The sequence below is a fragment of the Amphiprion ocellaris genome, chromosome 13 (genome assembly GCF_022539595.1).
Source record: "Amphiprion ocellaris isolate individual 3 ecotype Okinawa chromosome 13, ASM2253959v1, whole genome shotgun sequence".
Classification (NCBI taxonomy): domain Eukaryota; kingdom Metazoa; phylum Chordata; class Actinopteri; family Pomacentridae; genus Amphiprion; species Amphiprion ocellaris.
Genome location: NC_072778.1, coordinates 26,752,122 through 26,779,482, shown reverse-complemented (window position 1 = coordinate 26,779,482; position 27,361 = coordinate 26,752,122). Strand labels below are relative to the sequence as shown.

Below are 27,361 nucleotides of genomic sequence, written 5' to 3'. Positions count from 1 at the left end.
TTTGTTCTGGAAAGGTTCTACCGGAAGTTGTCCGTCACAGTGCGCCAACATCCGCGGTCACGTGATCCAACCTTTCCCGTTCACATTAGCAGCATGGCAGCGATCGGAGTCCACTTCGGTTATACATGTGCTTGTGTGGCGATATATAAGGTAAGCTGCTGTGACTTTAGCTCCCTGCTGCTCATGTGCCGCGCTCAGATCCATCACTTAGTCACGGATTTGATTTTAACTCTACAATTAAACGACAATGGCGGTTGTTGTTAAGCTGCCGGTAAACTGTCCGTAACACGATGGATAATTTCATGAACGATAGAACTGCAAAATCCTTTCAGATACTACTGTAAAAACACTGCGATATCCACATTTGCCAGTCAAAGTCCTACGTTAAAGCTAGAAAGTACGTTGCATTTTTCCGTGATAGGCACAAAGGCACAGTGCAAGATAGACCTGTCTGAATATAAATGAATGAAAAGGTAGAACCAATAGCACTCCAGATGGTTCTTGGTAACATTTAATGCAATGTGCCGTTTTGTTTTTAGAACAACTCACCGTGGGTCTGAAGCCTTGTATCGCGATGGATATAATTATATTTTAAAAAACATCCCTTCATGATACTGGTTGTAATAGTATTCATTCTAACGGTTGAATTTATCTCGATTTTTCCTGCATTATCTATTATTCACTATTGCTTAACAAATTGGATTCTAAGTGATTGGAAGTCACTTAGAATTTACTGCTTTTTTTCTTTTTTTTTGCTTTGATATTGCTGTGATTCAAAATCGTCCTAGGCCCTATGAAATTGTTTTGGGTATTAAATATTCAAAAACTGTCTTTGGATCCAGACAACAGAGTAACTCATAATAAAAGGAATCTTTGCTGCCCTTTAAGATATGTATGTTTGAAGGCACTGTTTCATTTTTATCTTGTATTGCTAAAAAGTGCATTTTTTCCCCTCTGTATACACAGAATGAGGTATAATGGCAAAGTGAAAGAATGTTTTTAGAAATCTAAAACTGGAATGTGTCATAGACAAAAGCATTCAGATCCTCTCATTTGGCTCTCTAAATTGTGGTCAAGTTGATCTTGTTTGCTTTAATTAACCCATTTATTTGACTGTTGTAGTGACTAGTGGCCTTGATAACTGTGAATTGAAAGAACATAGCAGGAAGGAACCCAGCAGTCACACAAACAGAGCTTCAAAGGTCCTCTACAGGGGTGGACAAACCTGACATAAGCAACAGCACACTCACACACTTCTTGTAAATGTATTCCCTTCCACGAAAAAGATAAGTGGAGGCTTAAATTGTCTGAAGAAAAATAGCAAAACTGGAAAAGTCTCCTTCGTAATCTTAGCAATTAACATCTGGTCTCTGTATCTAGGATACCACTATCAGTTAAAGCAAAAAAGATGCCATAGACTCCCATGTTCGTACAGTAGCTACTGACACTCACATACAAGGATCAAACCTTATTTAACACTCTTTTTCTTATTTTTCATAGTGTTGAGGTTCTGGGCAACACTGGTGTCACCAATGTCTTGCGTTTTTTTTTTTTTTTGTTTTTTTTTTTACACCTCGTATGATCCTGAGATCCTTGAACTTCATCCAATGGTGTAGCAACTGTTTTACAACTTGACTGGCTCAAGCCACTAATTTCCAGAAAAGTAACAAGGTCTCAAAGTTAAAGCAGTTGATGTCAATTCATCCCAACCTGAACAGCAATTTAGGTCAGGTGTGTAGTGCTTGACTTGTTCTTCCTTCAATCCAACAGGGATCATATGGCCGTTGACTGTAGGCCACCACAAGATGCTCCAAGGGACACTGTGAGAACCCTGGCAGAAACTACAATTATAAATCTGTCATTATTAAAGTGTGTGTGTGTGTGTGTGTGTGTTTCAGGATGGACGGGCTGATGTGGTGGCTAATGATGCAGGAGACAGAGTCACTCCAGCTGTGGTGGGCTACAGAGATACTGAGCAGGTATGCTTAACTTCTCTTCAGGGATAATTCTGTTTATTTATACCTGTTGTATTCCTGAGTAATGTGGCTATTGTGACTCTTTTGGCTAGCTATCTTTGCACTTCTCACTTCTGTTGTTGAGACTGCACGAAAGCGCTTGTGAAGCAAAGAGTACAAGCTCCCTGCAGTATTCAAAAGATGGGATTTTGCTAACTTGGGGGAGTACGCTATATGTGTCATTCTTCTTTTTCATTATCAGCATCCAGTTCATGCTTACAGCTGAATTATTCAACTATTTTTTACTGTCAAGTAGTTTTGACAGTGTCTGGACAGAGTCGTGTGTAAGTTAGTAGGGAGATGGCAGGACGCTGTACACCCACACATTCTAGCAAAAGCAATAGTATAGAATTACATCTAAGCTATTGTATGCAAGAAGGACTTTAGGAGTTTTACCAATGACAAGAGGAAGTTTAAACAACTTCAGGTTGGCTGCCTGCCCTTGATGTATTTTTAATAACCTGATTCTAACTCTGAGACAGCAGTCATTATCAAATATCTCTTTTCATTTATAGGAGCTTGATGACCTACAGCCTGGAGAGTCCCATAATCTGAATAGTCCTGTTGAGAACTTTTATGGCAAAACTAGTTGATTCTGCTTTGTTTATGGTTGCGCTGTACACACTGGGAAAGATCATTCATTAAAAAGAGGGCAGCAGGACAGGTGCTGTCATTTTTAACAGCATCAGTCCATTGTTATCAAGTTTAGTGTAAAAAGTCCCCTTGTCTGTTCACAGAGACAACGGATGACATAAATCATCTTATTAGAGTTCATGACTTTTGTCAGAAAACTTTTTCAACATCTTGTTTTCATCAGTTAGCGGCAAGTAAATGATTCCCCCAGCTATGGCAGCCAATGAGACCACAAATTGTCTTTAACAGGACCTTAACTGTCCCATTAACTTAAACTTTAAATGAGAATTCACAGCTTTCATCACTTACACTGCCAGTGACACCGTTTCGTGCCCCTTGCAGTTTAATTCACACTTCCATTATGAGTGCAGTTTCAGTTGTTACTGCAGGAACAGCTTTGACTGTTTGAGTATTTCCATTTCTTTTCATGTCACCAGGCAGCTGCGAGCCCATCTAAATTTTCTTCTGACGATTTTTTACTTTGGTTTGGATTACACTTGGTGAATGCAACATGCTTCTGTAGCATTGTAAGCAGTTGTTTTCTAATATGATATAGAATGTTGTACCTATCGTAGTTGTACTGTATCACCCTGTGCTGCACCATTATACAGTGCTTGTCAAATATTTGTGTATTGTGTTCTTTAGCTTTTTTATTGAGACATAAAAACTTATATGTATGTAGCCTGAGAGCCAGATTATTATTACATGATTGACAGATGTGTTCTGTAACTGTAATGTCTCCGTAGCAAAGTCGTTGTTGCTTTTGTGTGCTTATTGACAGCTTTTTCTCTTCTGCAGATTGTAGGTATAGCAGCAAAGCAAGGACGGGTCCGGAACGCTGCCAACACCGTTGTTAGAGTGAAACAAATACTGGGACGAAGGTGACATACTTACTATACATATTATTTACTAAAATATATATTTTTTCTGCTACATTTTATTTGATATGCCTTGTTGATGCAAGAGGTCAGAGGAGAAAGGCCAGGCGAGTTCAAATGATAGAAAGACAACAGTAACTCGAGTGACTTGTTACAACCATGGTATGCAGAGGACCATCTCTGAACACGAAACATGCCAAACCTTGAAGTCAATGGGCTGGGGCAGCAGAAGACCACACCTAGTGCTTCTCTTGTCAGCTAAGGACAGGAAACTGAGGCTACAATTTCCATGGGCTCACCAAAATTGGACAACAGGAGATTGGGAAAAGTTGCCTGTGACATTGAGATAGTAGGACAAAATTTTGCGTGAACAACATGAAAGCATGGATCCATCCTGCTTTCTATCAACCACTCAGGCTGCTGCTGCTGCCGGTGTAATGGTGTGGGTGATATTTTCTTGGCACACTTTGGTCCCCTTAGTACCAAATGTGCATTGTTTAAATGCCACACCCTACCTGAGTGTTGTTTCTAACCATGTCCATCCCTTTTTGACCACAGTGGATCATCTTCTGAAGGGCAAATTTTCTTGAAACACCAGTAACAAGAAGAACTTGTTACATTTACTTAGTAACTGAACAGCGGTTGCCAAAAATTAGCTACACAATGTCATTTCTGAGAACATTTGCACCTGTAGTACTTAATAATAAGTAGCCTGACTCTTGATTCAAATTCTTGAGGATGCACTCATTGATGATATATAGAACTTGAAATCAGCTAAATAATTGGTCTAATCACCCCTGTCACTCCCTGGACACCTGCATACAGCAGATATGTATTATATTCCTTAACAAGTCTTCCTGTCTCTGTCTGGGTAGGTTCAATGATCCAGAGACACAAACTCACAAAGGAGAGACCAAATGTCAGGTGAGTTTGTTGACAGATAAGGTCTGTGTGTTGTCTATGTACTTTTTAAGAATGTTTTATACCAAAATGTTTAAAAATGCTTGCTTTACAGCAATAGATTTAGTTTGTCTTTTTTCTTATTCTGCTCATACAGTGCTGTTGCTTCAGTCAGGCCTTATGTTTTTTTTTTTTTTTTAGTTTTGTCTTAAAAGCCCCATTCAGACAGGATTTAACCATTACGCTTGACACACTGGTTATTGTACATGCAAACTGGGACATCAACACAGTGCCCTAACCTGTTAGACTGACACATTAGGTGTACTGGACTTGCTGATGTCTTCTCCTAAACTGTAGTTTTCTGTGCTGAGAAAAATACAATATGCACCACTGGTATAACAGTAGAGGAGGTAATGTACAGGAAGTACATCATTTACAGTGATGTGATAAAGTATTTGCCTGATGGTGTCTATTTTCGAGTATTTGTCACACTTAAATGTTCCAGATCATCAAAGTGATATTTAAATTTATTTAATATTAAACAGAGAATACCCACAAAACACAAAATGCAATTTTAAATGATGTGTTAATGAAGTTTTATTGAAAACCGATATCAGTCCTGTGACAAAAGTAATCTTCAAGTTAATAACTGGTTGGTCTGCCCTTAGCAGCAACAACTGCAGTTCAACATTTGCAAAAGCTTGTGATCAGTCTTTTACATGGTGATGGAAGAACTTTGGCCCTCTCTTCTCTGCAGAATAGTTTTAATTTGGCCACATTAGATGGCTTTTGAAGAATGAACTGCCTTTTTAAGGCACCTGAATTGGATTCAAGTCTGCACTTTAACTCAGCCACTCCAAACCCTGTATTTGGTTCTTTCTGAGTCATACAGAGCTGGACTTGCTTGGAGGCTTTGGGTCATTTTCATACTGCATAAACCATTTGTGTTGAGCTTTAGGTCATGAATTGACAGGTGGATATTCTCCAGGATATTTTTCTGATAGAGAGCAGAATTCATGGCTCTGTTAATTATAACAAGTTATCGAAGTATAAGTTATTATGCATAATAGAATGTGGTTAGAATGTCCTTGTTAGTCCCAAATGATTTCAACTTTCTCAGTAAGTATTGTCTCTGATGGCGTTTCTTAAGGATTTCCTCTGTGTTAGAAGACAAACTCAGCAAGTTGTCAGAGGTATTTGTCTTCCTCCACAATCTCCACTGACTCCCCATGTCTGATGGTGGTGACTGCAACAGCCATTTGTCTCTGTTCAGGGGAATCGGTCACTATCATCTCCTTGGTCCTATTTATGTTGAGTTTGAGGCACAAATTCTCACACCACTTAAGAAAATCCTGTGGAGCCGAGTTGTGACGTTGTGAGTGACCAGAGAGCAAAGACATAGAGTGAGTTGGTCGATATGGAATTGTGTAGTAAGCCTCTCGCTAAAATGTGTGGCTGCATGGTGTTAAATACTGATGAAAAGTTTGCATACAGAAGCCCGGTTGAGGTGTTGGGGATTTCCAGATGCTTGTGGATGGTGTTCAGGTTGAGTATCTTTGCATCATCGGTCATGAGTCAGGTTGGTATGCAAACTGCAACGGGCCCATCAGCGGGCCAGTTACCTTGGTAATGTGATCTTTCATGATCCTCTACATAGCCTTCACTACCAGAGAGGTGAGAGCCACAGGATAGGAAGTGTTATCAAGTGTTTACATATGCTGCTGTCGGCACCACTCCGGTCCCTTTGCACCAACTGAAAGCTGGCTAAACTCACAACAGAGTCTGGTATGTTGTTGTCATGCCAGCGATCTTATGTTCCCCATCACAATGGAAGGAAGATATGGCCCATATCTCCTCTTCCTTTTCCACCGGCTCTGAGTCCCAGTATTTCCTCCGCAGTTCTTTGGCAATATCATGTCACTCCCTGTTTGAGCTGCTGCGTTGGAGCTCCTTTTTCCCTTCAATAAATGAAATCATCATTTAAAAAATGCTTGTTGTATTTTCGGGGCTGCACAGTGGTGTAGTGGTTAGCACTTTCACCTTGCAGCTAGAAGATCCCCAGTTCGCGTTCTGGCTTTCCCAGGATCTTTCTGCATGGAGTTTGCATGTTCTCCCTGTGCATGTGTGGCTTTGATTATTCTAAATTTAATGCGAGTGTGATTGTGTGTCTGTATATGTAGCCCTGCGATAGACTGGCGACCTGTCCAGGTGTCCCCTGCCTTTACACAAGTTAGCTGGTTAACCTCCCCGACCCTAGTGAGGATTAAGCGGTATATAGATGATGGATGGATGCTGCATTTTCTTGCATTATCCTTGTCTTATCTAGTTTGATGATCTGAAACATTAAAGTGTGACAAATATGCAGTTTTTCCACTTTTTTTCTGGAGTACATCATGTTTTCCAATTGTGGTAGCAGTCACACTGAAAGAGTGTTGGAAACAGGGAATCCCAATGCTTCCGCATTGATGGATCGTTGAGATGACTGTAGAGATAGACCCATTGACAGACTTGTACCTCCAGCTTGCTTCCTTTTGCAAATGCAGCTTGTGTCATGTTACAAAAATTGTGAGGTACACAATCTCTCAAAACAGCACTAAGGCTCACTGCGTGCCATCAGTAATGTCGTCACTCTTGGCATGGTACCACTGTGCTGTAAATGAGGCGATGAACATTAAGCCACCTAAATACAATAAAGGAATTTAAAAGTTTGCAATATCGTAACATGTGGTCTGTGATAGAATTGGACATTCTGCAGAAATATTGTGTTACCTGTAACCTGTAGGTGTCATACACTACAAGGACATTTCTCAACATAGAATTAAAAATGACAAAACTACCAGCAAGATTACTGTAAAAAGGAAGTCATTTCTGCTGTAATTTTTACTGAGAAAAACGTATTGGACTAAAATCACTGACTGGACAGGTATTATTATATTCATCACCTCCTCCCCTAAAAGAAAAATCCAGTTTGAATGGGGCTTTAGTTGAATTTTTTAAATTTTCAAGCACAAGTGGCTCTACTGAGAAAACAATCTGAGCAATGGTTGCTGTGTTCAGGTTGTGAACAGAGGAGAGAAGCCTTATTATGAGATTACAGCAGGAGAACACCCGCAGTATGTTGCTCCAGAGGACGTTGCTAAACTCATCTTCCACAAAATGAAAGGTAGTTTCAACACATTTATCACACACACACTCTTTGGAAAAACACAGGAGGTTGATTGATGTTCTTTGTTTTTACAGAAACAGCTCAGTCAGCTTTGGGTTCTGATGTAAGCGATGTGGTCATTACTGTCCCTTTCGAGTTTGAACTTAATCAGAAGCGTGCTCTGAGGTAGGCTACATTACTACCTGTTACAACTGTTCCACTGCTTTTTTCTGTGACTCTGAAAGTCTTTCCATTTGAATTTTTAATGAAGTCCACTACTTTGTGTTTGTTTTGTGCAGAGAGGCAGCTGAAGCTGCTGGGTTCCATGTACTGAGGCTGATCCATGAGCCTGCTGCTGCTCTGTTGGCTTATAACATCGGACAGGACGTCTCTTCTGGAAAGAGGTACAGCACTGACGAAAAGGAAGAGTAACGTGTTCCTGGTGCATGTTATTTTTATCAATTGTTAATTTGTTAAATGATTTGCTGATGTTGGTCTTTTCTTCAGAAATCAAGTTGGTCATTGCTCAGAATCAAGAGCAAGAGGGACTTTTCTTGGTTGAGAAGTTGGATAGAGATTTCCTGTGTTGTACTCCTCAGTTCTCATCGTCTTCCATTTCAGTTTTATAATGGTAAAAAAAAAAAAAAAAAAAAAGAGGTCACATTTACATAACATTTCCAGTTTGTCTCGTAAATACTATATACTTTAACTGAGTACATATAACAGTCAGGCATAACATTGTGACTAGGGCTGCAGCTTTCCATTATCTTAGTAATTGAGTGTTCTATCAATTATTCTGATGATTAATCGAGTATTCGGATTCCACGCTTGGCGTTACAGCATCAAAAGTAGGAGTGAGCGTGCTGTGCAACAGAAATAACCGTCCTGGTGGAACACGGGCAGACATCTGTGGTGTATTTTACATATGTAGTATAGTATAGGGGTATTCAACTAAAACTCAAAACCATGAGAACCTGACATGTATTTAGTTGGTGATGTAGATATCTCATAAATATGTTTTTATGTTTGGTCAGTTTAAACTGCTGGTACTGCAGCTGTCAGAACACAAATAAACTGATTAGTTCATTAGTATTTATTACAGAGAATATTCAATCAGTACCTTTAGTTTCACTTTGATTTGGTCACAAAGTAAAGTGATGTCCTTCATTATGGGACAGTGTTAGACCGACATGCACTTCAGTACAATATCATGTTTAAATATATGAGATTTGATAGTTTTATTGTGCAGCTGTCAGTTAGAAATAATCAGCAGCAATGACTGGTATAATAAACACATTACACACGTTTAACAGTTTTCTCCCAGCATTCCTGTCTTACATCATTTCCCAGTTGCAGCTTTTTACAGCCATAAATTTTCATATTCCTCATTGTTCTCCATTAAACAACCTGTTCACAGTCGGTTCATTTTGTGCAGAAAACGGGTCAAGTGGTGCATTAGATGCCCTTGTTTGTGCGGACGAATTTGAAGCTGAAAGTCTGAGTCAACAAAGACAGTTGATAACCACCTTCATACCTGTTAACTCTGACTGAGGTTTTAGTTTTTGTCGAGCCGACTCACACAAGGAAAGCCTGGATATTTTAAGTCCTTCGTAGTTCAGTCCTCTGATCTGCTAAACACTAGAAAAGCTGTGCTGGTTAAAATGGAAGCGTCCCGTCAAATTTAAAATTCCCTTATAATTAATTGATTATAGATCCAGGTCCGTATAGGATAGCGTCAGGATCCAGGCTCGGACCGTAGTCCACCAGTTCATGACCTGCAGTCTAGTATATAGTGGATTAAATGAAGCCTCGATTCAGACAATTTTGCCTTGAGGAATTTTAGCAGTCAAATTACTTGAATAACTCGAGGAATCGTTTCAGCCCCAATTATGACCACTGACAGGTCAAGTGAATGACACTAATTTTCTCTTCATCATGACACTTGTTAGTGGGTTGGAGATATTAGGCAGCAAGTGAGCATTGTACTCTCAAAGTTGAAGCAGGAAAAATGGGTCAGTGTAAGGATTTGAGCAAGTTTGACAAGGGCCAAATTGTGATGGCTAGATTAGGTCAGAGCATCTCTTAAACTAAAGCTCTTGTGGGGTGTTCCCGGTCTGCAGTGGTCAGGATCTATCAAAAGTGGTCCAAAGAAGAAACAGTGGTGAACCGGCGACAGGGTCATGGTACTCATTGATGCACGTGGGGAGCGAAGGCTGGCCTGTGTGGTTCAATCCGACAGACGAACTACTGTTGCTCAGATTGCTGAAGAAGTTGATGCTAGTTCTGATAGAAAGGTGTCAGAATACGCATTGCATCGCAGTTTGTTGCGTATGGGGCTGCATAGCTGCATACCAGTCAGGGTGCTTATGCTGACCCCTGTGCACCGCACCTTTTACATCACATGGATGTGTGAGTGTGTCGCTTCTCTGGGGAATACATGGCACCAGGATGCATTATGGGAATCAGGCAAACCAGCGGAGGCAGCGTGATGCTGTCAGCAATATTCTGCTGGGAAACCCCGGGTCCTCCATCCATGTGGATGTTACTTTGACACGTACCACCTACCTAAGCATCGTTGTAGACCATGTACACCTTTTCATGGAAGCGGTATTCCCTGATGGCTGTGGCCTCTTTCAGCAGGATATTGTGCCGTGCCACTAAGCAAAAATGGTTCAGGAATGGTTTGAGGAGCACAACAATCAGTTTGAGGTGTTGGCTTGGTCTCCAAATTCCCCAGATCTCAATCCAATCCAGCATCTGTGGGATGTGCTGGACAAACAGGTCCGATCCATGGAGGCCCCACCTATGGAGGCCCCACCTCACAACTTCCAGGACTTCAAGGATCTGCTGCTAACATGTTGGTGCCAGATACCACAGAACACCTTCAGGGTCTAGTGGAGTCCATGTCTTGATGGGTCAGGGCTGTTTTGGCAGCAGAAGGGGGAACAACACAATATTAGGAAGGTGATCATAATGTTATGCCTGATCTGTGTATGTTCAAAAACATATAAGCCACAGACGTGCATTAACAAAAGTCTTATATAATAAAGATCAATAGTAAAGATCACTTTAGCACTTAATTACACTTAATGCTAGTTCTTTTAGAGAGGCTATTTTATTTTTTTTTCTGGCAACAGACATGTACTTGTCCTGTATCTTTCAAGTAAAGACATCACACACTACATTTGCAAACAGCAAATAAACACCTAATTCAGAGATAACTTTACATATTAAAACATGAAGAAGTAGTGGGGTTTTCAGCATATTTAAAGAAACAAATACTTCATTACTTTGAAACAGATAAGATGAGCCAATATTATTCCCACAGCAGTGAAATTGCAGTGATACAGCAACAAAGAGGATAGTACAAAAATGTAGGGACATCAGTGGAAAAATAGAAATAAACAAGGACTATACAGAAATACTGTTGCTATTGTACAGATTATTCTACATGTAGAAATTCAGATATTGCACAGATTCCTCTGAATGTGCAAAAATAACGATATTGACATGGTTGTTCTATCTTTAGAAAAACACTGATTCTTCCATGAGAACAAAATACTGCTATTTAAGATACTGGTCTTGCACAAATTCTACTGATTTTGCACAAAGTCTTCAGTCATTAGAAAATACAGATATGGCATGGATTCTTGTATATGGAAGAACAATAGATTTTTGTGCACAGTCATTTAACTGTCCAGAATGTTCATATTGTGCAGATCTGAATGATATGCAGTGATGTTGCACTAGAGCATACATGAGCGTTTTTCTATGTGTGGTCTACTGGGAGCAGTGCTGGTTGTCTGACAGCCACTGGAAGGAAGGACCTGCAGTATCTTTCATTCACACGCTGTGGGAAAAACAGCTTGTCACTGAAGGTGCTGCTCAGTGCTGTCAGAGTGTCCTGCAGAGGATGAGACATGTTCTTCACCGTGCTGACCATCATATCCACTGCGTTGGGAGGTCATCCCATGACAGAGGTGAACTTTCTTTACCAGCCAGTTAAATGTTTTCGTGTCTGCTGCAGAAATGCTGCTGTCCCTGCAATAGCAGAGAAATCGCTGATGGCACCATAAAGTCAAAAAATGACTCTGCACTCAGAAAGACCTGGGTCTCCCCAACAGATGAGAGTCTACTCCTTTTTACTCCGTCAGTGAGGCAGAGCCTTGGCATTGGTTTGTCTGCCTGTTTGTCTCTTTGTTAGCAACATTACTCAAAAACGGATTAATGGATTTTGATGACATTTTCAGGGAAGGTCAGAAATGACACAAATACCAATTGATTAGATTTTGGCAGTGATGCGGCTTATAGTCTGGATCCACGGATTTTTCAAACAGTTCAGCCGTCAGAAATGATGCAGTGACTGAGCAGCCTTGGTGAAGTACTGCACTCTCTGAGTGCTTTTCTAGTTTGTACTGTTATCATTGTTGTCCAACCAGTCCAATTTCTTGCTCAGGTAAACAGCCAGGTATGTAGAAGATGCCACCATCTCAGTCAGCTCCCCAGATGTCCACTAGTGTAGGCTGAGTGTGTTTGCACCTGAGGAAGATCACCTGTTCCGTGGTTTTCCCAGCATTGATCTGGAAGTGGTTCTGCTGGCACCAGTCTACAAAGCCCTGAGTCAGTTCTCTTTACTTTTTATCATCCCCGTCTGCGATGAGGCCAATGATTGTAGAGACGTCAAAGAACTTCCCCAAGTGACAAGGTGACTTAGTTGTATGTGATGTCTGTCATATAAATGGTGAAGAGGAAAGGAAATGGAGCTTTTCAGTCATTTTTATCAGCAAAAATATTAATGACTGTAGCGCTACTTTGTGGAAAAAGTAAGTACACACACGTCCTCCTGAAGCTAGTTTTGCCCATTTTAAAAGAAATCTTGTAGGCATTTTGCGTAATTGTGCACTACTGAAATGATCACTCTTCAATGCAGAATTCCTTCAGTTGCAAGATATTTGTAGGTACTGTTGATTTCACATCCTTCCACAAAATTTTAGTGGCATTAAAATCTAGGCTTTTTCTGATTATAAATGCATGCACTTTTGTTCAGATCAACAACACTGTCACCTGCAGGTCCTGTGATCAAATATTTGGGCTCCTGAAGACCTCTTTTCACACCTATGTTTTGCTCTTTTGTTGAGTTTGCTGGGGCAGCTAGTTGTTGTTTTGTTGTTCATGTAAAACATTGAAATAACTACAATTTTTTTCCTGTCACAGATTTTGGCCCATCACCATCTGCAGTCGTCTCTTCAGTTGTTGATAGTCACCATTGCATGTCACTAACTTTGTTTCCTCTCTCTGCCATAGTTTGTGTTTTGTCCTTTCTGTAGGTGACTCTGGCTGTAGAGCTACCTGTTTCTGATCTGTCCTCACAGACCTTCAAATTGTTTGTTTTCCTCTGCATTGTTAGTCTGTCTTTCATCTCCTTTCATCCAAGGGAAACGTTGGATGTGTTGGGGATTTCACCTGACTATATGAAGTGCTTGAGCTGACATATGCTGTGAATTGGCGCTATATAAATAAAACTGATTTGAATTGAATAGAGTAGTCACCACTTTTGTCTCTTCCAACATAAAGTCATTAATGCAATTTTCCATGATTCCGATGTGGAACATTTCTTGTTTACTTATTGTTTTTGTTATATCCTTTTTGAGTCAATGGACTCATTATGGCATTAGAACTAATTCCAGGTGATTTGTCCTTATATATATTATGTTGACAGCCATGTCCTGGTGTACAAGTTGGGAGGGACGTCCCTGAGTGTAACAGTGCTGCAGGTCAATGGAGGAATGTTCCGGGTTCTCAACACTCACACTGACCACAGCATCGGAGGGGAGAGTTTCACCCAGGCCTTAGCCCAGCATCTTGCCTCAGAGTTTAAACGGTAGGTACTATGTCTGTTGCTGGTTTTTAAAGCTGTCTGTATAGTTTGTAAATGTTTCCTAACAAATGTGATTGTGGACAATTGTGAAAACAGTTATATTTAGCATTACGTTTCACTTTCATACAAGCTCTAGATTTATATGACAGATATACACCCAGACACCCACCTGACAGATGTTTACACCCAGTAGCTTTGATGCTACAATAATCCAAGACGTGTTCAGTACATATTTAAACTGAGCAGCCACAACATTAAAACCGCTGATGGGTGAAGTGAATAACACTGATCGTATCATCACAGGTCAGGGTTCTGTTTGGATATCTTTGGTCCTGACATTTCTAGGTGTTCCTATAAGATGTTGGTAATGGCACTTCCCAACACCAGCAGCCTTTCCCAGCAGAACAATGCACTTGGGCTGTCCTGATCAGTTGGCATAATCAACTGTCAGTGCTCAAAATGTGTGAGTTTTTCTATTGTACTTCATTGTAACTAATGTTTATTATTTGAGTATCACTACGCAATTGTTGTATGAAGGCATCAGTGTTTTTTGACTCCAGTCAATTGTCTACTTCACTTAGCAGTGCAGTTTTAGAAAACAGTGGAGGGGACAAAAGCTGACTTGGCAAATGTAATGGTTTATAAAGAACCAAGGCTTTGACAGTAGGGGTGTACCTCAAATGAGATATCCAAAGTTTAGATGGCACACCACAACAGCATTAATGCAATGCAACACCTTAAGAGAAACACCCAGGCTCCTCTTGGTGCTCTTGCATACGGTATTTTTACATGGCCAAACTTAAGGTTCTCCATTACATATATTTCTGTCTGTTTTCAGAGAGTATGACATATTGGTGGAAAAGGGGCTTATTAAGACTACATGTTAATCAAGCTGTTGCTATGTAATACTAAAATCCTTATTTTACAATCGTGACGATGTCTGACCAATTTAACATACACAAGAGCTGAAGACAACCAACTACAGTGAATTTGACTCGTATTTTTTCCAAAATTCTAAACTACAACCAAAGTCAGAGAGCAGTTGCACAACAAAGAAAAAAAGAAGTTGCTGTAGCTGGTCTGTGGTTTTTCACCTGAAGGAGGCTGACAGAGCCTTGGATTTATTTTTGAGTTGCACTGCCGACTTAAGTAGCATTTTTCATTTATTTTGCTTGTGATGGAGTTTCCGGCTCTGCTCGACAGTTTTGTGCTTTAGGAGGAAAATAATTGTTTAGTGGATTTGATTCATCTGTAAAATAGTTAGAAGGTTAATTAATGGTACAAAGGTTGTTAGTGGCAGCCCTACACTGTACCCAGACACACTGTAAAAACTCCTGAGGAACCTTAATAAGTGTCCAGAGGTTTGACCTGGCTTTCCAGTTCAGTTCACTTTGTTCTGAATGTTTCAGAGCAAACCCTCAGGATCCACTGCTAACATCCTGATGTGAAACACCTCAAGGCACTGTTGGATTCTGTGTCCATGCCCCAGTGACTCAAATCTCTTTTTTTTTCCTACAATATCTTTATTGTCAAGTTTTTATAAATTATCAACAGAACACAAATATATGCAAACACCCACACATTGCACCATCATAACTCATTATCTATATTTTTCTGTAATTTCTTAGCATAACAAAAGAAAATAATAATAAAATAAACAATAAAAAAATAAAAATCAGTAAGTAACGGTCAAGTAAATTAAAGTAATTAGAATCATGATATCAAAATGGAACATATAAAATACAAGTCATCTAGATACAGGTCAGATAGACAAATGCATTATTTTAAGCAGGTCTCATGTTCCCTTCTGTCAACATGGCCATGTATAGTTCCCAGAGTTTATTGAAGTCTTTTCCTTTGCCCTTGGTGATAGATGTCAGTCGTTCTAGTCCAATGCAACTCAGCAGTTCCTTTGTCCACATTCCCAATGTAGGAGTGTCCATACTTTTCCAACAGAGTGCAGTGGCTCTCCTGGCCTGTAGAAGTCTAAAGTCCAGCATTTATGTCTGGTTTGATGTTTATGAAAAGTCCTTTGGGTATATTCCAAGTATGCACACTTTTGCACTTGGGGGCACATTAGTTTTAAACATTTCTGATAGACATTTTAAGACATCTTTCCAGAATTTTTAAATGTATCTACATTTTCATAAACAAATAGAGTGACTTTTTCATAGTCCACAAAAGAGAAGATCCAGGCACTCATCGTTTGCAAATATGAGGATTTTTAATGGAGGGCCAGGAACATTAAAAAGCACACCAACGCGTGTCGGCTTACGCCTTCATCAGGATGTGAATACTCACAGACAAAGAGAGCACCTAATTATAGTCAATGTCTCCAGGTGTGCAGTCACATGACTGACAGGTCTAATGTAATACCTTTGTCAAGCTCTAGATGTAGACAATGGGCACAGAGAGCAGGAGTTTACAAGAGAATACAAATTTAACAGAAAAACTCAAGGTTTTACAAAAAACGTCAAAATCTTCATTGAGGCCAGGGTACACTGTGGCACTGAGTTCATGTATCCAGTAAGCTTCCCTCTGCCTAAGGCGGAGGACTTTGTCACTTTCAGGTTCAGAAAAAGAACTGAAGGACTTCCACCTCTATGTGAATGGTCTCAATGTTAACCTGAAATTAGATCTCAAGTATGATCTGAACTGTATACATTTTCTTGATTTGAATATTACAAAAGATGACCAAGGCAGCATTCATACGTCTATTTTCCGGAAACCAACAGATCGCAATACAGTGCTACATGCGGAGAGTTTCCATCCTCCTTGGTTAATTGACAATATTCCTAAAGGACAAATACAACGACTCAGACGTATATGTGACTCTGACCAGGATTTTATCAAGCAATCAAGGGACATGCAGGCACGCTTTGTTCAGAGAAGGTATCCACAGAAGCTGCTGTCTCAAGCTCACACTAGAGCGTTGTCTTTGAAGAGGACTGAACTGCTCACTCCCAAACCTAAAAATGTCCAAGCACAAAAGCCGTTTTTTGTTACACGTTACAGTAAGGAGGCTATCTTGGTCAAAAAGGTTATACAAAAAAATTGGGATATTATTGTGAGTGATCCTCTTTTAAGACAGGTGTTCCCTGAGCCCCCAGGAGTAAGTTTCCGAAGAGCTCCTACAATCAAGGACCGATTAGTTAGGAGCTATCTTCCTTCATCTAAACCCACTACATGGCTTTCCCGTCCAAAAGGGAACTTTCCTTGTGGCCACTGTAGGTATTGTGATAACTTGATAAAAACTAATACTTTTATAGATATTGGTAAGAGCAGAACTTATTTCATTAACTCTTTTGTCAACTGTCAAACAACCCATGTAGTGTACCGCCTCCAATGCCCATGTGGATGTTTTTATGTGGGGCTTACTAAAAGAAGGTTGAGGGATAGGGTGGCTGAACACTGCTATGCCATTCGCTCAAAAAACCAAAACTACCCCATGGCAAGACACTATATGGATATACATGACTGTAATGACTCTACTCTAAAAGTGTTGGCACTTGAAGTTATCACTATGGATGCAAGGGGCGGTGACAAAGTCCTCCGCCTTAGGCAGAGGGAAGCTTACTGGATACATGAACTCAGTGCCACAGTGTACCCTGGCCTCAATGAAGATTTTGACCTTTCTTGTTTTTTGTAAAACCTTGAGTTTTTCTGTTAAATTTGTATTCTCTTGTAAACTCCTGCTCTCTGTGCCCATTGTCTACATCTAGAGCTTGACAAAGGTATTACATTAGACCTGTCAGTCATGTGACTGCACACCTGGAGACATTGACTATAATTAGGTGCTCTCTTTGTCTGTGAGTATTCACATCCTGATGAAGGCGTAAGCCGACACGCGTTGGTGTGCTTTTTAATGTTCCTGGCCCTCCATTAAAAATCCTCATATTTGCAAACGATGAGTGCCTGGATCTTCTCTTTTGTGGACTATTACTATTGCCGTTTCCCATGAGCACCTTCGTATTGCAGGATACCAGAAGCTCCCTGTTATTTCTTTTCAGAGTGACTTTTTCATTTGAACATTTAGAGCAGGTGTCTGGGATTTTAGCTCAAAGCTCTTTTGGTGCCACTAGAGACACCTATGTGATAGGATGGTGGTTTTAATGTTGTGCTTTATGTGTGCATGAAATGATGAATAGAGCAGACAGAGAGCTCTGTAGATACACACAAACACACACACACCAGAACCAATGAAAGTGTGTTCAGACTTCTTGTATATGAGTCCTCCTAATCTTCCTGATGCCATTTGTCTGTGTGTGTCGTGCAGCACCTTTAAACATGATGTGAGCAGTAATGCTCGGGCGATGCTGAAGCTGATGAACGGCGCAGACATGGCCAAGCACTCCTTGTCCTCCTTGGGATCAGCCAACTGTTTTGTTGACTCTCTGCATGACGGCATTGACTTTGAATGCAATGTCTCGAGGTGAGCCGCTATGCTGACACCCTGATTACAACACAGCAAATGAGACAATGATAAAGATGGGATGCTAAACAACATGAAACAAGAATAGATGTGGATGCTGGATGGATTGAGGGATATGTCTGAGATGTGTTTCAGTCAATCTGATGGCAACTAAACGAGTCAACTACATATGTGAATACGCTTCCTGGTCGCTTATCCATAAAATATGTGCCTGGAAACTTACCAGGCTGGACCTAGTAACATTTTCATGTAGCTTTTATCACGGCATAAGTGTGTACCAAGCCGTCACATTAACAAATAGAAACACACAAGCAATGTACTTTGAGTGACATGATTCAAGGAAGGATTTTTCCACATTTCAGCAACAATAGTGTTCGTCCGAAAACACCACGGAAACGTGTGCAAAAATGACAACACACCTTTTTCATGCACTTTGCTCTACAGTTTCAAAATGAAATGTCTGTTAAAATGATACCTTGCTGCGATAAAAAAGACACTTACCGTACTTTCCGGACTACAAGCCGCTACTTTTTTCTCACGCGTTGAACCCTGCGGCTTATACAATGATGCAGCTAATGTGTAGATTGTTACGGGCGAGCTTCATGCCATCAATACGTTTAGCCTCATCACATCAGACCAATACAATTACTGAACAGGTCACATGGACCAATGAAACTGTTTGAATTAAATCAAACGCACTCATACTAAATTCTTCAGATCAGTCATTCTGTGCTTCATGCACACACCCTCATCATGGAAAACACACAAAGAAATGCATATGATGCAGCTTTTAAGTTAAAGGCAATCGATCTGCCTGTCGAAGAAGGAAATAGAGCTGCTGCACGTTGGAGTCGGCAGAGTGAAGAACTGGTTCAATGTGTTTTACTGCCACGTTGCTGGCGTGTTACAGGCACTGTTTGGAAAAAGCATTTATTTAATTAAAAGTAAAAAAGATCTTTCTATGTAAATATCTCATGTTTACAACATGGCCTATATATGTACAATTTTTTTTTTCTTTTTAAATTTAGTGTTTGCGGCTTATATTCAGGTGTGTCAATAGTCCGGAAATAACGGTATCTTAATATCATATTGAAGAAAGATAATACTCACCAATAATGAATGTAATCCCAATGTCTTTCCCCACAAGATGTTAAGAGAATCTGATGTTTGTCTCTTACAGCCATTTGGAATTATGTTACTCTACATTTATTTAATCCTTGCATTAACAGACAGCAGCAGGATTCATATGCATGTCTCCAAAGAAAGAGAGCTGCACACGTTTGCACACTGAACAACAGCACCAGTAAATAACTACAGTTTTATAATTAGAAATTATTGCCAAGAGCGGACCAGTCTTGACCACAATCAGACGACAGGTTCCACTGTGTCGGTCTACATGGCTTCACATCAGACGGATGAGCTGTCACACACAGAAGGATGGTTTAGTTTCAAGCTGTTTAGGACTATTTCTTCGTGCTTTATTACAAACCTGCAGCATCAGACTGAGCGTCACACCTGGTGAAGGTGTGGTGTCTTGTGTTTTCACCTCAAAGCGGGCAAAGAAACGATTAGGTTCCTCTGCCAGTGAGGCGCCACCGTCAGCTGTTGCGAGGTTGCTAGTCCTGTAGTGAGTGATGTGCTGGATGTCCTGCCTCACTCATCAGGGTCATTTTCCTTGATGTGATCCTCAGTCTTCCTCCTGTAGGCCCCTTTAGCCTTTCTGATGCCTCTCTTCATGCTGGCTCTAGCAACTCTTTGTAGAACCTTGACTTTCTTTGTCATCCAGGACTTCTGATTGAGGTACACCTGGATGTGTTTTGTTGACAGTTACATTGTCAACACAGTTCTGTTTGAGTACAGTCGATGAGTTCTCCTGCAGGTCCTGATGCTCAAAGATGTCCTGCAGGCTCCTACAGGCCATGTATTTACAGTTCTTATGGTGTATTAAGCTTTTCTTTTAAGGGCCTTGTATACTGGGGAGAAAAGTAGGCTATGTACAAGTGATCTGACTGACCTATGTGTAGAGGCGGTGTTGATTTAAAGTCTTTCTTGATGTTAGAATAAGATTTATCCAGCATGTTTTCCCATCTTGATTGATGTTTTGCTCAAATTTCAAGAGAACTCTCTTAAAAGCTGTGTGGTTAAGATCCCCAACTCTGATATGAGCTGCCTTTGGATATCTGCTCTGTTGAAAGATTATAGTGCTGTGTAAGTAATCTAATGCTATGCTAGCATTAGCATTCAGTAGAAAGCAAATAGCTGTGACTATAACAATAGCAAACTGTTGTGGAAGGTAAATGGGCCTGCACTGAACTGTCAGGGACTCCAAATCATGAGAACAGTGACTGTTTATGATTTTGACATTAGTGCAACAGTTGTGGTGAACTGCAGACTACATCTGACGGTGAGCCAACTGTATAATGATTTTGGTGGATGTAGCCTCCAAAATATGAAAACTGTTGAAATAACTGCTCTTTAAATTGTTTAGACAAAAATAAAACCTTCACGAAGCTACGACTTACTGCATAACTGATGCATTAGACTACATTAGTTTCAACAAAAGGATAGCTCACAAAAACTGCTGCAGATATTGAAAACTAGACACTACTGAAAATGAAATCACAACTGCTACATCTGAATGAGTGTGGTAAACACACAAACGGTTTGTTCAGAGCAGAATGAACAGGGTGTCCAAAAAAATTTGACATCATTTCATCACCTAATAATTTCTTTTAAATTTGTTTGCTCTTTTTGCTCAAAAAAGTGGAATCATTTTTGATTTATTTATTCATCATCATCATCATCATCATCATCATCATCATCATCATCATCATCATCATTATTATTATTATTTATAGCATGCAATTTCTTTCTGGGGGGTTAAAGGACTGGTCTGTATCCCACCACTTCCCACATGTAGAAGAACTCATGGAGAGAATCACTGAGGCTCTGGAGAACGTTGCACATGACATGCTGCAGTGAGTGTGGCAGGAACTCCACCACTGACTTGATGTGTGCCGTGTCACAAGCGGTGCACACATTGAATATCTGCAATAGCTTTGGAACATTGTAAAATTACCATCCCCCAGAATTTTTCATTTGAAATTGGTAGAATAAAACATTTTGTGTCCAAAATAAATCCTATTAAGCATCATTTCTCCTGACCATGTAGTCACTCTGACATGGACATCTCAAATGATGTCAGTTTTTTGGGACACCCTGTATAATAATGCTGTTTTGTCTTTATAAGAATCAGTAATCGTCACTGTTATGATATGCAGAACAATTTTTATCTGCATGCTTTTATGGACAAAGGGTAAATAAATTATTAAAGCTTCAGTTTTTTTTTCAGAGCCAGATTTGAGCTACTCTGCTCCTCACTCCTCAACAAAAGCATCCAGCCAATTCAACTACTACTGGAGAAGGCAGGACTTTCTGCCAGAAACATTAACAAGGTATGCTTTCATTAAATTTCACTGTTTGAAGTGACCCAGTTGTAGTTACAGTTGTTGCTATTATTTAAACAACAGCTGCCTTTTTTATGATAGTGAATTCTGTGAATTAAAAGAACGAGTCAGCAATAATAACCTTTAGTCCATCAAAATGCAAGATTCTTTTCAGATGTAGAATATGTATGTTTCAGGTGGTCCTTTGCGGTGGTTCAGCCAGGATCCCTCGTCTCCAGCAGATGATGCGTGAGATGTTTCCTGATGTAGACCTTCTCAGCTCAGCACCTCCTGATGAGGTGATTGCTGTGGGAGCAGCCCTGGAAGCAGGCTTACTGGTTGGCAGCGATGGCTTTGTCCTTGAGGAAGAATCTGTCACCGTGGATGTTTCTGCCGCTGACATACTAATCAAGGTATACTTGTCAGAACCTCACAGTATATTCTATATAATTGTAAACAGTGAAAATATCAACTAGAAAAGCACTCAGGGAGCGCAATACTCTGCCAAACCTGCTCCTTGGCATTGTCAGAAATGCAGCAGATTTTTGTAGAAATGCAACATTTATTATTATTGATAATCAGAAATCATGGCACTATAGAATGTGGCCATTTAATATAGATGTACCCACAAATAAAATGACGTTTCGCTGAGCACAGGCGTGCGTTATACATGTCTACGTTACGTACGGATACTGAATCGCGTGACCTAAATATGCGTAAATTACTCTTATAAAGGTCTGTTGATCAGTTCATCACTTTTGGCAAGCCTTTGTTTTGCTAGTGTTAAAATAACCATTCCCATGATTTTATTTTGAAGATGTATTTTTTAATGTTATCGACATTTATTTTTGGCACCAGTCCCGCGGCACAGGAAGTGATTATCTAAAAAGCGGGTTCTTGATGTAAGGAAGACACTGCCAAAATGTCTGAAAATTCACGTGAAGATGGAAGGAAAACTCCCCCACAATTTAACCAGTTGTTTCTTGTATCATTTCTGACGGAGAAGTCCTGATAAGACAGTTGTAGGATCAATCATGTGATCGTCAGCAAGCAGCTGACGTAGAGTTCACTTGTCATAGTTACAGTGACGCCATGCTGTCCGCTGTATCTGGCAATGGGAAATCTTTAACAAAGCCGTGGATCTAGACTGTAAGTTGCATCAATGCCAAAATCTAATCACTTGGTCCTTGTGTCATTTCTTACCATCCCTGAAAATTTCATCCAAATCTGTTAGTCCATTTTTGAGTAATGTTACACACGGACAGACAGACGGATTCACAGACAAATGTACACCGATCGTCACATAACTCCACCGCATTCCTTGGCGGAGTAATAATCTTTATGTTTGGAAGTGCTAAGCTGTAAATGTTTTTATTCTAAGTGGGTTTAACTCCTAATACCAATGTTGTATTTTATATATCATTTTAACAGAAGACAAATCATGTAGATTTTTGCATGTGCTAAATGTAAATGTTTTTATTCTCTAAGTTGGTCTGATTCATTATACATGTATATCCATCAACCACAATGTTAAAATCCTTAGCAGGTCATCCAAGTAACTGGCATTGTTCATCTTGTTACAATGCATGGCTCTGCTGGGAAACCTTTGATCCTAGCATTGCTTGGGATGTAACCTCACTGCATACCATCAACTGAAACATTGGCGTAGTACACCCTCCTCCATGGGAACAGCACTCCCCAGTACCAATGGCCTCCCTAATATGGACAAGGGACTCAGACACCACATGTAACTTATAGGACCCAAAGGATCTACTGCCAACACTCCAGTGCACCCCTGGCAGTTCCATGTCAATGCCCCAATTATTCATAGTGGTGTTGACATCATGAGTGGAATCTACACAATGTTAGACCAGTGGTTTTAATGTTGGTATATATAATATGTAAATCTTGTTCTTTTCTGTCTGGCTTGGTGGTGTGTGTTGCAGGAGATGGATGAATCTGGGGCTGAGATTTTCACTCCTCTCCTTCCATCTGGCACGCCTCTTCCTGCCCGCAGACATCACGTCCTGAGTGGAAGTGGGAAGCAGTCCTCCCTCGGTTTGGAGATTTATCAGAGATTTGTCGTGGAGCAGCCAGAAAAGCTATCTAAGGTATAGAAAATAATGAACCCTAGATGGAACGTCAGACCATTCCTACTACTAGTAGTACCTGGCACTGATGAGTAGTGATGGCTACCACAACCTGGTATTAAACAGGCTTCAGAGTTGAATCATTAAACTCTGTTATCAGCTTTACTGTTGCTACTAGACAAATTCAGAAAATAGTTTTTCTCTTTATTAATGCTACACAAACACGGTTTTGCACATTTTACCCACCGACGCTTTCTAATTTGTGTAATACGCATTTTTACTGTCTTTCAACCCAGAAGAGAATCTTCTGTGTCAAACTCTGTGTGCAGGTGGTGGAGCCAGCTTTTTCTCAAATGCTGCAGCTCGGTGCAGCACATACACACTTTCTTAGTGGCGTAGAGAAGTAAACGTTCAAAACTGTGGTTACACTTCACTAGAGTTGATGCTGACAGTTCTCATTCCCACCAGTGCAGTGCAGCAAGTCATTCAGGTGGAATGGTTGAACCATGGTCAGTCTGTACTAGAGCTGAAATGATGACTGTTTTCTCTGCTCATGGGAAACAGCACATGGAGATAAAATCACTTGGTTTCATCTTGGACAATTCTGACATTAGAGCACCTGATTTCTTTTCAGTCTGAGAGCACTGCAGCCACCGAGCAGCATCTGGCTGGTTGGTTTGTCCTGGTGCTACCAGTAAAAGAGTTAGTCTGGAGCCCTGACAGCCAGTGTGGTTACAGATGTTTTTCTTGTTTATTCTGAGGCTACTGGAAAAGGAACTATATTCACATACACTAGTCCGACTAACCAGATGTAGACTGCGGGTATAAACCTGCCATTGACTTCTATTTCAGGTGTCTTTTTCCTGTCCTTCTGCTATCTGCAAGACTAGGCTAAAAATTACCAAAATGTATGTCCCTCTGCTCTACAGTAATACAGCAGATAAACTCTCATCAATAAAACCAGTTAATGTTATAATTTCCAAGCTCTGCTGTATGAGCAAAACCTCTTTGGTTCTATCTGCCTTTTTCAGCTGGTGTTAGCATTGCTGCAACTATGCATTCTCTTCACTACACAGCAGCCACTCAGATGTATTAAACAAGTATATCTATATTGAATTCTATTCATTTATACAACACCAAATCGTAACACATGCCATCTCAGGGTAAACATTTTAAGGCCATCAACTGAAGGACAGCAATCCCTTTTGAGCAAGCAATCAGTCAGTCAGCAGGGTGGAAAAACTCCTTTGAACAGGAACAAATTTCAGATAGAACCAGACTCAGGGAGAGCAGCTGTCTGTGTTGGCCAGTTGGGGTGAGAGGAAGGAGGTGAGATAAAGGTTAGGGTGAAGGGAGAGTAAAGACAGAAAAAACTAGAAAAGCACTCAGAGAGTGCAGTACTCCGCCAAGGCTGCTCAGTTGACGTATCATTTCCGACGGATGAACTCTTTAATAAAAAATGACCTTGTGCTGAGCACAGGCGTATGTTATGCATGTGCACGTTATGTATGGATACTGAATTGTGTGTAAATTACTCTTATAAAGGTCTACTGATCAGTTCATAACTTTTGGCAAGCCTTTGTTTTGCTACTGTTAAAATAACTGTTCCCTCCATGCTTTTATTTTGAAGGCATATTTTTAATGTTATGGGCTTTTATTTTTTCACCATTCCAGCGGCACAGGAAGTGTTTATCTAAGAAGCGGTTTCTTGACATGACGAAGACGCTGCCGAAAAGTCCAAAAATTCATATAAAGATGAAAGAAAACGGTTCCACGCTGTTGCTGTCTAGCAAAGGATGTGTCTAAACTTAGAAGCACCTAGCTGGAATGGAGACGAGCTCTTACTGTGAAGAAATGAGTGAAGGACAGAAAGGTGAATTTGTGTTCAAAATAAGGCTGACGGCTGAACGTAAATAAAGGCTTTGTGAAACATCAGGAGCTTCACCATTGTCTGGCTGGGGTTTGCTATATTGCGTAACCTAAATATGTAGCGGACGGCAGGAATTGATGGGACTCAGAAACACCCCACAGTTTAATCATTTGTTCCTTGTATGATTTCCAACTGATAAATCACAGTCATTTTGTAGTAGGATCACAATAATGTGATGTCAGCAGGTAACTGACACAGTGTTCACATTGTGGTTACAGCGACGCCGTACCGGCTGCTATATCTCCCAATGGGAAATCTTTTACAAAGCCGTGGATCCAGACTATAAGCTGCATCACTGCCAAAATCTAATCACTTGGTCCCTTGTGTCATTTCTGACCTTCCATGAAAATTTCATCCAAATCCGTTTGTCCGTTTTTGAGTAATGTTTCAGACAGACAGACAAACAAATGTGCGCCGATTGTCACATAACTCTGCCGTTCCTTGGCGGAGTAATGAGCACCAAGAAACAATAAACACTGAGTAGGTTGCTCGAGCCAGTAATCACAGAACAGAAACATGCGGCTCCAGTGCTAGAGAGGTGCTCAGTGCATCATGAGAAGTCACAGACCTTTGCAGCCAATCATTTGGGTCCTGTGAGTTACAGGAAGAGGTCTCTGTGGATCAGGCTCATTCTGGTGAAAGCCATGGACACTGAACGGTAGTTTAAGTTAGGATTTAGGGAAGCGCCAGTCTAAAACCTTAATTTTAGCCTGATTTAGCTATTTCTTTACCACTTTTGATGTGTGTTTGCAGTCATTTCTTGCTGGAACGCCGTACTGCATTCAGGCTGATGATTTTAGGTTTTCCTGAATAATGTGGAGGCAATCTTTCTTTTTTGTTATTCTGTTTACCTTGTCTTCTCCAAACATATTGCTGGTCATTCTGGCCAAATAGCTCAGTTTTTTTCATTTGACTACAGAATGTTCCTTCAGAAAGCTTTTTCTTTGTCCATGTGATTGGCAGCAAAATTCAGTAGAGCTTTAAGGTGTGGTTTCTGAGGTGACAGCCTCTCAGACCATGGCAATATACACACACTCAGCTGTAGACATTGACACCTGTTTCCAGCAGCTTCTAATTCATAGCAGAAATATGGTTGACCCTTGAACAGTCTGACCAAAAATGTAAACTTTTTGAATTGAAAATGCAATCTAAAGCGATATTACAAGTTGAAAAAGTAAAGGGTGCGGTATACTTAACGGCTTGACGATTTGAATGTGAATACCTGCAGTTCATGCCTAAAGAACTGACAATATATACGGTAATTCTCTGTAAAAGCAGGAAATACCGGAAGCTGTAAATAGCAACATACTGTAGCAAGTTTATAGAAATGTGTTGAGAATTTGTCTGTATCTATAAAAAGGGAAATTGATAAAAAAAAGAATGATGAATTACTATTATTGATCATTTAATTTGACCATTTTTCTGCTGATTTGTGTATACAATGTACAGATTGTCTTTAGAGACCTGCAGCCCAGAGAAGAGAACCACAACATTGACATAGTGGTGACTATGAAAAGGTATGTTCCTTTCCGGATCAGTGCATGGGCCACTTCATGAGATAGCTGTGATATCACTGTTTCTGTATGTTTCAGGGATGGATCCATTCATGTTTCCTGTGTAGAACAGACAACTGGAAAGTCAGAGGTCATCACCATAACAGCAGCATCATGAAGCCACAGATCCACAGTCAAAACCATATTTTGGCACAGTGTTGTTGGTGCAGTTTTGTTTTTTGTTTTTTTCTGTTTTTCACTCAATAAACATAGCAAACTCAAACTAAATGGATAAATCTATTACCTTGTGGATTTCTGTACATTCTTAGAATAATGGTGAATGCAAGTACCTACTTATTTCCAGTCGGTATTTCAAAATTCTGTACAAAAGGGTTTGACATTGTAGACTTATCTGTCAAACACTACCATCAGGAAAGCATCTGATAGGTCCAAAATGTATTCAGCTTTCAGAAGTGTTTAAAGAGGCGCCAACTGGCAGCCAGATGCCCCTAGTAGTGACA

General features: G+C 40.3%; 1 protein-coding gene across 1 annotated transcript; it reads left to right on the top strand.

Annotated features, from left to right (window-relative positions):
• Positions 1 to 27,140, top strand: hspa14 (heat shock protein 14). The gene is made up of 14 exons (XM_023293098.3): positions 1 to 150; positions 1,899 to 1,979; positions 3,447 to 3,529; positions 4,402 to 4,450; positions 7,484 to 7,589; positions 7,667 to 7,757; positions 7,871 to 7,975; positions 13,291 to 13,452; positions 17,726 to 17,881; positions 21,234 to 21,336; positions 21,525 to 21,740; positions 23,274 to 23,438; positions 26,797 to 26,864; positions 26,940 to 27,140. Exons 1-14 carry the CDS (start codon positions 94 to 96, stop codon positions 27,016 to 27,018), a joined length of 1,521 nt encoding a protein of 506 aa, XP_023148866.2. The 5' UTR covers positions 1 to 93; the 3' UTR covers positions 27,019 to 27,140.
• Positions 27,141 to 27,361: the final 221 nt, after the last annotated feature.

Bases quoted from the DNA above. Each gene is read 5' to 3' on its own strand.
- hspa14 (XM_023293098.3), top strand. From the start codon at position 94: ATGGCAGCGATCGGAGTCCACTTCGGTTATACATGTGCTTGTGTGGCG. The intron at 4,451-7,483 runs GTGAGTTTGTTG...TGCTGTGTTCAG, and splicing joins AAGGAGAGACCAAATGTCAG to GTTGTGAACAGAGGAGAGAA. The intron at 26,865-26,939 runs GTATGTTCCTTT...TGTATGTTTCAG, and splicing joins ATAGTGGTGACTATGAAAAG to GGATGGATCCATTCATGTTT.